General features: G+C 33.5%; 1 protein-coding gene across 1 annotated transcript in view; it reads left to right on the forward strand.

The window, feature by feature from the left end:
- LOC149420485 (uncharacterized) overlaps nt 1–5,097 on the forward strand; it is a 199,007-nt gene extending 193,910 nt beyond the window's left edge. Inside the window, exons 9-10 of the mRNA XM_089636367.1 lie at nt 3,393–3,470; nt 4,693–5,097. Of these exons, the coding sequence (XP_089492493.1) occupies nt 3,393–3,470; nt 4,693–5,097 (483 nt within the window). The remainder of the gene's footprint in view (nt 1–3,392; nt 3,471–4,692) is intronic.
- The last annotated feature ends 6,726 nt before the right edge of the window (nt 5,098–11,823 follow it).

The raw sequence follows: 11,823 nt of genomic DNA on the forward strand, positions 1-11,823 counted from the left end.
CAAAAAAAAAAACAACAAAAAAAAAACACAAGTTCAAGACTTTTAAAATAAAATTTAAAAAAAAATCGGAGGGAAATCTGAACATGAAAATTCAAAGCTTTTATCGCTTAAATGGGCATTTTAATAATTGTCCCTCATTGGAAAACGTTGAGCATATTACATATCTGGGTATAAAAAATTAAAATCGACTGAACATTTCAACTATTTTAAAAACGAAATTTTAAAAGTAACAGAGACAGAACGCGGTACTAAGAAACTAAGCCGCTGTAAAATCAGTTCGGTTTCTTTTGGGTACCCCGAATTGATAATTATTTCAGAAATACATTAAGAAAGGTCGACTTCTCCAGCGCAGTGCTTGACATTTTGACTGGGGAAAGGTAGATGTACACGGTTCTACCGGCAGTACCCGGTATTACAAAACTAAGCCCCCCGCAACATCAGTTCGGTTTCTTTTGGGTACCCCCTCGTATTGGTAATTATTTCAGAAATACACTACATAATAATATTATATTTATAATTTCTTCATATTATTCATACTACTAAGGACGGGTTGTTTCGGAGAATTTGAACAATTCATCAAATTTCAACGTTCATTTTCGGGTTCTGTGAAAGTCCTATTCAAGTTCTGTTATTATATCATTGTAGGCTAGTTGCTTGACAAACCTGAAATAAAAACAGAACTTGAAAAAATCTTTCACAGAGCTTGAAAATGAACGTTGAAATTTGATGAATTGTTCAAATTCTCCGAAACAACCCGTCCTAAATTATATTAATATTTAAATGAAATTCTCAGGACGGGAGCACTTTGTTACAAAAAAGGAAGATAATAAAACATTAATTATTTATATTATTAAAAACATTTGTTTTGTTATAATATTTGTTACATTGCCTTGTGTCTCTCCTGATTTTATATACCCATTCAACCTGATTGTTCATGTTTCAATAATATAGTCGAAAAGTGGCGATCATTCAAAACTGATAAAAATATGAACCCATACACTTATAATCTAACGCACGTTGAAATTAAGCTTCTGGCTTGGTGTAAAATAATCTTGAAAATGTGATTAATCTTTAATTACTCACTGATATGTTCGAGAAGCAATCAAATCAAACCCCCCGGTGGAAAATATTTTTCTATTGTTATGAGACGGCTTGACCTTCGACCATGCTTTTAAAAACGTTCGTCATGGTTGAAATGAGACCATTTTATAATCCGTGTTTCTATCTTCAATACGGTCTTATTGGGTATAAAATGCGAAAAAGTAGTACATTATAATTTTACACAATCTAAAGAAATCGAACGTTTTCATATGAGTTCTTGTCATGCTACATACATTTTTTTAACATTAGCTCCACACAGGGGGTCTTGAGAAAATTTTATTTGAGATACCTAAGCAGGTAAGTAGGTAGGTACTATAAGCAATAAATAAGTTATGTAAAACCCGCATAGCAATTATTGTTATTGCCCGGATAGTATCAGTGATCTTATTTACGATTTTGGTCAGCAATTTTAATTAACAATAACTGAAAAAAACACTTCAAGGTGCTTCCTATTTTTTAATCAAATGGATATCATTTTCAATGAATGTGATTGCAGGTTACCAATGTTTTCATTACTTACTTATGTAATTTAGCAATTTCTTCGTAACCTTCTAATGTGTTGACAACTAATTGATATTATTTCAAATCCAATTAAGGCTTATCTTTAAAACTCAATAATGATTATATCAAATTTAATAGTGCTCGGCATTATGATTACCGGGAACTATTTGGATTATTTTTATGTAACATGCATTCAAAGTAATGCTGTAATCTTGGCTCAAACTATATTTATCTGCGCGTGACGAATTATAACGATGATGATAGTCCAAGAGAGTACATAAGGAGGTCTCAAGAGGTTCTTTTTTATACAGTGGATAAAATTAATGGCACCCCAATAAAATATCTCAAAAAGATATTTTTCCACCGAAAAAGAATCATTCTAACATCTATGGACAAAATTCTTGGTTTTAACTCTTGACAGGCCAAGATTCCAAATAAAACATCTGTAACCAAGTGGGTTAAACCGAAAAAGAATCATTCTAACATCTATGGACAAAATTCTTGGTTTTAACTCTTGACAGGCCAAGATTCCAAATAAAACATCTGTAACCAAGTGGGTTAAACCGAAAAAGAATCATTCTAACATCTATGGACAAAATTCTTGGTTTTAACTCTTGAAGGGCCAAGATGCCAAACAAAACATCTGTAACCAAGTGGGTCTTTGCATATGGGTAGGACCCATGCATTTTTCTGTCTTATGGGCTTTTAAACTAAATTCTTAATCTAATTATTCAGTCAATTATTTATGGTAACTTATATATTTGCGTAGAAATACGTAAAATACTAGAATGGTATGTCAAGTATTTAAGCTAGGAGGACAGTAATTTTGGGTACTACCTACCCCACTTGGTTGCGGGTTAGTTAATTGATATTGATGCTACCTAACTATTGAGTGATCGTATTGTTATATAATTGTAGGTACGTTATAGTACTATAAATAAACTTGGTAGATATCTGCCTCAACACAGGAGAACAAGCCTAGTGAGGCGGGCTATGATAAACCTTTAAAAAAAAAAATTTAAAAAAAGGCTTATTTTATGCTCGCTCAGACAAATCACCATCCAGCACATCTTCACAACACACCTCGATGTTTTGTACTGTAAAAATATTTTATATATTATCGGTTACACAATGAACGCTTAAATCTCAGCACAAATATGTTTTTGGTGCCAGAATCCCACACTCGAAGACGTGGACATAAACACTTCCACTGTCGAGCCGTGCATCTGAATTTGAGCTCTACTGTGGCGGTGGGAAGGGCGACTGGTTGTCTGAATTCGGTGGACGGTAAACATGAAATAGTATTTTTTGACTCGTTCAACACTTTTACAAACATTTTGACATTACGCACATTGTAGTAATAGTAAACAATATTATTTTACATGTTGAGGAAGTGCACCCGTGCCGGAAGTAGTACACCCTTACCAGCTTTCTCATTTGTAATATTTTAAAAAAGAAGTGCAATCACACCAGCTTTCTTTTTTAGAAATATTTCCAAGTGCACCCGTGCCAGCCTCACTTTTTTTAATAATATTTTCGCGAAAATTGCTAGCACTTGTGGTCTGATTTGCCTTGTAGGTACCTACTACGATTTAGACTAAAAAATCTGTTATGAAAGAAATATGTACAAATTTAACCGATCAATCAATACACAAACACATCAATCAATATAGTATAATACTCCCCTTCCCCGCATAGATAATAATATTTACGCAGCAAAATTTAGTTCAGCGTCTGATGTTCTCCTTGTGATCTAATAGAATTTATATAATTGAATGTTTGTTTTGCAGCACCGGACTTCATTCTCCCGGACCTGCCTCGGGGACAGCGCCCTCTACTCCACTGGACCCCTGTCACGACCAAGACAAGTAAATATGAGCTCAGAATATGATGTGGATAGTGTTGCGATTCGACAAGACTTTTGAGTCCTCCAGACCATCTGATTTCTGTCAAGCTCATTTTTCGATCGCTTTCCACTCTTCTCTAAATAGTTTAAAACAAAGTCGCTATCCGCGTCTGTCTGTTTGTGTGCTTAGTTCTTCTAAACCAGAGGTTCCCAAAGTGGTCTATATGGACCCCCTGGGGTCGATATCGGCATGCTGGGGGTCCATGTCAGCGAGGAAAAAATTTGAGGGTCCACGAGATTCAAATGGGGGTACATACGAGCGGAACCCCATTTACCTCAAGTCAACTTTTAGGAGTTCCGTAAATGACACAATAGACCTAACAAAAATATAATAGACTGAGAAATTACTTATTTGATATTTGTATTTTCATAATTCGTAAAGTTGTTAATTGAGGTATATATATAGAGTCTACGTTCCTTTTATCGTCAGATTTAATATATTCAATCAAAACACTTCACATTGGAAGCCGCGAATTTTCCCAGTTTCCCAAATTGTTTTTGAAAAACGTCCAGGGTAATATTGAGGTTCAACATTTAAATGCACTTCACACAGACTTCAAAACTAAGTTTGAGGACATTTTGACAGTGGAAATGCAACGTTAAAGAATCTGATATCATGTGACAAGAAAAACTGACCGGAATAAGCACTGAAAAAGAACTTAAAGGGCAGTTCTGTAGGGCCAGCTACAGAAAGAAATTGCAGTTGCTTATCTTGCTTCATTTTCGTTTGGTGTAATACCTCAAATGGTGCCCCTGTCTGCACAATGCAAAGACAGAGCAACTATACCGCCACCCGGTTGCTGGGCAGGCAAGGGAAGGGAATATTTTTACTAAAAAAATTAATGATTATCACATGGGACGTTATTAGTTTAAGGAAAATTCAATATTCGGCAGGCAGGGGGTCTACTGAAAAAAATACTTGGCAAGTGGTAAATACGGGGCAAAAAAGTTTGGGAACCTCTGTTCTAAACTATGCAACGGAGTTTAATAGGGTTTTCACTATCATTCAGAGAATTTCTTAATCCGGAAGGTTTATATATATTATTTATTGTAAGTAGAGAAAAGTCGAGCAACGCCGGGTCAAATAATTTGAAATTAGTTGTGATAAATTAGCATTACAAAGCAAATTAGTCATTTGTTAAATTTTATACGACATAGGCCTCTAATTAATTTTGCTATTCTAGAACTCCGTGTTCGTGGGCAGCACCACCACCATGGCCTTCATCCCGGAGAACCGCCCCCGCAAGAGCAAATCAGCCATGGACATCAACTCGCTCGGGCTGGCTGAGTCCGCCGCCGAGACCAGGAACTGTTCCCGCAGTCTAAGCCGCACGCACTCCCCCACCGCCGGCTTCGTACCCGGCAACTCACTCGGCATCTCCTGTGTGGGCTACGTCCCTTCCTACGTGCAGGGATACTCTCCAAGTCTCTGCTCCACGTCCAGGGGCAACTCCCTCGGGGGCATAGGCAACCCGGGCAGGCTGGGCCTCCTCAGCGCATCCACCACCAGCAGGATACATCGGAACTCCATCTGCATCGAGAGGCCGAGCACTAGCAGAGGAAACTATCTTACTGTCACTAACGTTTAACACTACAAATGCCTATACTAATTGTGTTGTAATAACCATCATTTTGATACATTCTTTGGTAAAATAATAAAATATATTATAACTTAATATCAATATTTAATAAGGAATCAGTTCATTTACTAACATTGACCGATTTTTGTTATTGCGAAATCTATGTAATATTTCATCCCTTGGAAGAATAAACTGTTGTGGGTATTGGCTTTGTCCGTTTTTGGTAGTCTGATTTCATTGCACGTCCTTGTGTTATGTTATGTCTGATCAAAAATTTGTGCGATAAATTGCCGAAACCGAAAATAAACCGAATATTGACATCGATATAACAAGTTTATATCGATATCAATATTCGTATTTAGCCAATACAAGTTAGAACAGACATTTTCGTGGATTGGTTTACTAATGTTTCATCAATTTCCAAACATGCGTCCCACTCATCGATTCATTCATTATAAAAAAAACCTTCTTATGTAAAATGCCTAGATACCCGCTAACATTAATTTCGTGATTTTTTAAAACCAATGTATACCTACTTAATTTATAAATAAAAGAAAATATAGGGTTTTCCAATAATAGGTGTTATTTTGAATAGCCCACTATTTCGGTAGATGTTACTTTTGAAGCTGTCATTTTTTGACATTTGACAAGTAGAAACTACGCCTTTAATAAAAATGGAACGATACACGCTTCAACAACGCATTGAAATTATTAAAATTCACTTGAGTGAATCAAATGCAAATCATCTTGAGTGATGAGGCCAATTCCACCTCGGTGGCTTCGTCAACAAGCAAAATCGTCGCATCTGGGGCTCGGAAAACCCAAGAGTTATTGTTGAAAAGCCTCTCTATCCTCAACGTGTGACTGTTTGTTGCGGTTTATGGTCCGGCAGAGTCATTGGACCTTACATTTTCGAAAATGAGGCTGGAGCAACAGTTACGGTGAATGGATTGCGCTATCGAGAGATGATTAATGATTTTTTATGGCCGGAATTGGATGGTATTGATCTGGACAACGTTTACTTTCAACAAGACGGCGCTACGTGCCACACAAGCAACGAAACCATTGATCTTTTACGGGAAAAGTTTCTTTGAATATCAAAATAACACCTATTATTGGAAAACCCGTATCTTTGGAACAGATCATGATGTGATCTTGGCTTTCAGTGTCTTGGCATTTATGTAAGAAGGATTAATTAAACACTTCTTTAAATTAATATGTCAATTTAATATGAATCGTTAATTTCATATTTATAAATAAGTATTTACATGTATAACTAACTCCCAATGTGGAATTTCACTCCTGTAGAATTTTATCGGTTAAAAAGTTTTCAAAATTATCGGTAATGTGGAAATTTGTATGCAATAAAAATTCTATTGGTGATTTTGAAAGAATCCTTTGAATATAAAGTTCCTCTCAAATTTATACCTAGAATGAGGTAGGTACAGGTATTTTCTTTAGTTGACACATGTGTAATTCAAAAGAAACCTATCTGTATTTCTCGTGTTTTGAGAAAAAGGTGTCGGTGACGAATTTTCAAATCTTTGTTAAAAATCAAAAAACTGCAATATGCAGATGATTTTTCCGTAGCGAAGTCAGATAAATAGCAGACGTGGTCTTTTAAAATAACGGAATTAGTGAATTCACGGATATTTCTGTATTTTTAACTCAAATTCGCGATTTTCGCACATATGCTTCTTTTGAATTACATGAGCGACTTTATAAATATATTGTATACTAAGGACGGGTTGTTTCGGAGAATCTGAACAATTCATCAAATTTCAACGTTCATTTTCAAGTTCTGTGAAAGATTTTTTCAAGTTCTGTTTTTATTTCAGTTTTGTCAAGCAACTAGCCTACAATGATATAAAAACAGAACTTGAATAAGTCTTTCACAGAACCCGAAAATGAACGTTGAAATTTGATGAATTGTTCAAATTCTCCGAAACAACCCGTCCTTAATGTATTGTATACTTTCACGCCATTACTATGTGAGAATTCCTATGCATTCTATTATCTACGCAATTAACGGTTTGATGTTTATTTACTCTTGGAGTATTAACTCTCGGAGTACCAAGAGCAAGATGTTTTCTGTTGTGCTTTAGAAAAATTATTATTTAAATAAATGAATGTGAATATATTGTCTGCGTAGTGTCATAACAAAAAAATTGACCAGTTAGTAGTTTGAAAGAATTAAATATAGCTATAATAATATATTAATATCATATACCTTATAAAGTAGGTGTAACGAATATACATTTATGTATCAATGTAATATTTAACATAAACCATTTTATCTGAAAAAAGTATATAATACATAATTTGTAATTTCGAAATCTTAATCTATTACAAACCTAAAGCCGTCTCCTATGATAAGAATATATTTTTCTAGTTTAAAAATTTGGATGTTAGAAAATTTAATTATGTGAAATTCTTGTGATGCCATTATTTAGTAATGATAGATTTTTCTAAATACTTAAGTATAAATGTCCAAAACTATCAATGAAAACTATTGACCAAAAATTATAAACTTTAATGAGTTTAAGTGTTTACGTTAAACTTTATTAAGGCATTTTATTGTTTGTGAATGTGTACCTACCGTCTATTTATTGTTTGTGAATGTGTACCTACCGTCTATTTATTGTTTGTGAATGTGTACCTACCGTCTATTTATTGTTTGTGAATGTGTACCTACCGTCTATTTATTATTTGTGAATGTGTACCTATTGTCTATTTATCCGTCAATTGAAAAATAACTTTTCAGGGTGAAACACAGCTTTTATCCAAGGATTGATCATTCAAAAATTAGAGAGCTGAAATCTTGGCTCACGTTAAAGAAAAAATAATTTGAAAATAATGAATCTGGTAAAAAAAAATCATTAATAGTTTTAGTAGTCCTAGAGAGGGGTTGTATTTGTATGTGACATCATCGTTCTAGTATTTTCTGTCTTTTTTATTTTCATGCAAGACGTATGAGAAGGAAGAGGACCATCGTTGATGACATACATACGACCTCTCTCTGTGACTACTATATCTGTGTTAGCCACAGAAAAGTTAAATATCCATTTAATGATAAAAATTTTACAAGACACCGTGTCATTTAGTTTCATATTTTTTAACTGTTCAAAAAGACTTACAAATATAATGAAACTCGGGCAAAGACAGGTAGTACAGACAAATCAGAATAATGATATTCTTGCTTGTGTATGGTGGGGCTACTGTGGGGTACGAGGGAACTGCAAGCGGGTGTTCCAAAATAATTCTAACCAATTTGAAGCACCATACACAAATACATTCAAACATGCACTCTTTAAAAATTTTGATTTGCGTGCAACTTATTTGAAAAATTTACTTTTTTCGTATCTTTTTATGTACTTATAACTATTTTGTTTTCTGCAATTGAAAATTGAAGCGTTTATAGGTACGTTTACTGTTCAGTACTATCTGTTTCGATATAATTGAATAACAAACCTCCCATTAGGATGGAAAAATTAAGAAAAATAAGAATGCTTTTTGCAAAAAATAATAACCAAATGTATGTGTTCATACTGTTTTAATTGCTAGGTCTGCTAGGTAAATTTATCACATCAGGGCATTTAGCTAAAAATACATTTCCTTTCATAGAATATCATTGTTGCTATACAGTAGGTACTAGGTTGAAATCTGTAAAATTACAGTGATCATATGGATTGTATTCGAAATTTGAATATTTTTAATTCAAAATTAGCTGCCAACATGCAAAATCGAACAAAAAATATTGAAATCGAATTTATTTGACATTTGAATATGTTTTATTAAAAATTAGCTGCCAACATAACACGCAAATTCAAACAAAAAATATTTAAATTTTGATCCGTTATTCGTTAAAAAAATGGTAAGTATTATATCATGTAGGGATGTATTTCACGGTTTACACCTGTTTTTTCGTTAAAATTTTAAATGTAGAAGTAGAATGATACTATAATATGTTGATTATATTAAATAATTGATATGTGTAGGATATAATATCAGTACGTTGTCATGTCTTGCCAAAATATTGTAATCTTAAAGTAGTGAAATTTTCCTAACACCAATAATTAACAAAATTTCGGTCAGTAATTAAGTATGTTATGTTTATAATATTACTAATACAGTAACTCTGCGATGAAAGTGAAGGAATGGGACATTTTTGACTTTATGACCGGGTTTCACTACGGCAGAAGTAGAACCTTCCAGAATGAAGGATTAGAATGTTACGGCCGGGTTGGCTTTATTTCTGGATGTCATTATAACAGAGTTGTGCCGTACCTACTCACAGTCTGGTAAATAAATGTAAAAAAAGGAGGTCTTTGCAAAATAATGTAGATAACCTCAAAACAGCACTATTGTCCAGTGCTCACTTATTTGATTATTTTTTTTTGTATTTTTGGAATGTATAGATGTCAATGGAACAATTTATTAGCTGATGTTAAATCAAAATACATATGTCGAAGAGACGCGCCAGAGTAACAACGAATAATCTATATAAAACATTTTTAAAAAATTTAATTTTCCGTTTTTTCTGTTCGAAACACAAAATTCGGGGGCCAAGCATAACCTCTGATCTGAATGTACTATAATTGTTCTAAAATCAGTGTTGCCATTGATAAAATTTTGCTTTAAATTTAAAATTTATTAAATTTAATTTCAAACTGTAGTTGACACAACAGAAACATCCTAAATTTAACAAGAGTAGAAGGACAACTATTTTCGCATAAAAAAAGGTTTATAAATATATCACTGTGGGACCACAACAAAAAAATTATCAACAATCCAAATTAAACGTCCTTGTCCTAGAATCAAGCTAGATGACGATCAATTGGAGACCTAGAACAAGTCTCAGAAACACAAATAAACCAAAGACAAGTTCAATCAAGACTGCTGCTGCCAGGAAGAAATTTGCCAATCAAAGGGTAGGCCTCCCTATATCCAACACGAACCCAAAGTGACTGATGGTCTTTGAACCATTTCAAACAGTTATCCCAAATAATGTATGCATGTATTGTATTATAAACCTTTCTCCTATTGTATTTGTATCTCCTTATCATTTATCCCAACATATTTTAAATAAAGCCCTTCATACCCAGAGATACTTACAAGCTATGATGTGACTGTGACCACAACTAGCTTGCCGATATGCTACTCTGTAAAGCTGGTTTCTGTACACGGCGCTACCCGAATTATACCAAACTTGATCATTCTTTCAAATGCAGCCGTGGAATTGATACAATATCAAGTGACTCTAGCGACAAAGACAGTAATATTGTTCTTCTTTATATTTACAAGTATAAAAAACGATCTAAAAGAAGATTTTGGGAACTGCATGAGAATGATGTCATATTGACTTTTCTTTCCAACCTTAATCCACTCCTTTTCCGCTAAATCCTTTCTAACGTATTCCAGTAAATTATAGTTATATTAACATGGATATTTTTCCACCCCCAGATCGAATCGTGTTCGGACGTCATTACTGGCAAACGAGTAGTAAACGCTAATGCAACTCGCGTAGCGTGCATGACCAGCACCGTCAGTAGCGTTTAACTGACATCAAACCTGTACTCGACGCATTGCGTCGTGTACGAAAACCAGCAAAATAGTAAGGCGGATTCTCACGAGCGGCGCGTATGCTACGCGCACAAAAATCGAGTCGCTTGTAGGTAATCTCCGTGTACGAATGGCCTAAGAGTAATAAAGCGACGATAAGTATTATTTTTTATTATGTGACGTCTAAGTATCGTTTTTGTAATGTTACTATTGATAAGATTTCTGACCACAAACTCGCATATTATTCATTATAAAAATATAATATATATCTAATCTAGTGCATGTTTTAAAATAAATACATATTCATAGATGATAATAAAATACCTACTGTGAAAGTAAAGATTGTTTTATTGGTTTTCTGAGAGAAGTCAATGGAAATTAACTATTTTAATTAACTTTTAATTATTCTATTGACAACAAGCATTACCTATTCAATGTTTCTATCAAGGAATTGCAGAATGTATTAACACCACACATTGTAACCCTGATGACTTCTTTTTAGATATCAGCAGATATTAGCATCTAACTAAAAATGGTAGATACCTACTGTGCAAAAACAAAACAGCCAACTATTTTAATGAATAATTAAAGACGATGCTCGAACAAGTGTAAATGATACATATTATTATGTGAATTAGGTAATGTATAAATAAAATAATAACAGCCAACTATTAATGAATAATTGAAGACGATGCCAAAACAAGGGTAAATGATACATATTATTATGTAAAAAGGTAGAGAAGGTATAAGAAATTACAGCCAAATATTAATGAATAATTAAAGACGAGGTTAGAGAACAAAGGGTAAATGATACATATTATTATGTGAAGTAGGTGCTATACAGAAACAAATAATAACTGACAACTATTAAAGATGATGCCAGAACAAGGGTAAATGATTCATATTATTCATACAGCATGACTGGTTAACTTTGTAGGCAACCAGAAGAGAAACTAACAAACCAACTACATATAATTTTTTAATCCATAGTTTTTTGAATCCACAAACCATGCCAGGTGTAAATTAACATTATTGTTATTAATTAAATTGCATTCCAGGTGTAAATTAACACTAACAATTCACATAATATATAAATTATTGATGATCAATCGAAAACTCTTTTTTTTTTTTTAATGTGGAATTCAACATTAAAATAATCAAAAAAACAAAACA

Source organism: Hesperophylax consimilis, chromosome 10 (genome assembly GCF_061612785.1).
Source record: "Hesperophylax consimilis isolate HC1 chromosome 10, BYU_Hcon_1.0, whole genome shotgun sequence".
NCBI lineage: Eukaryota > Metazoa > Arthropoda > Insecta > Trichoptera > Limnephilidae > Hesperophylax > Hesperophylax consimilis.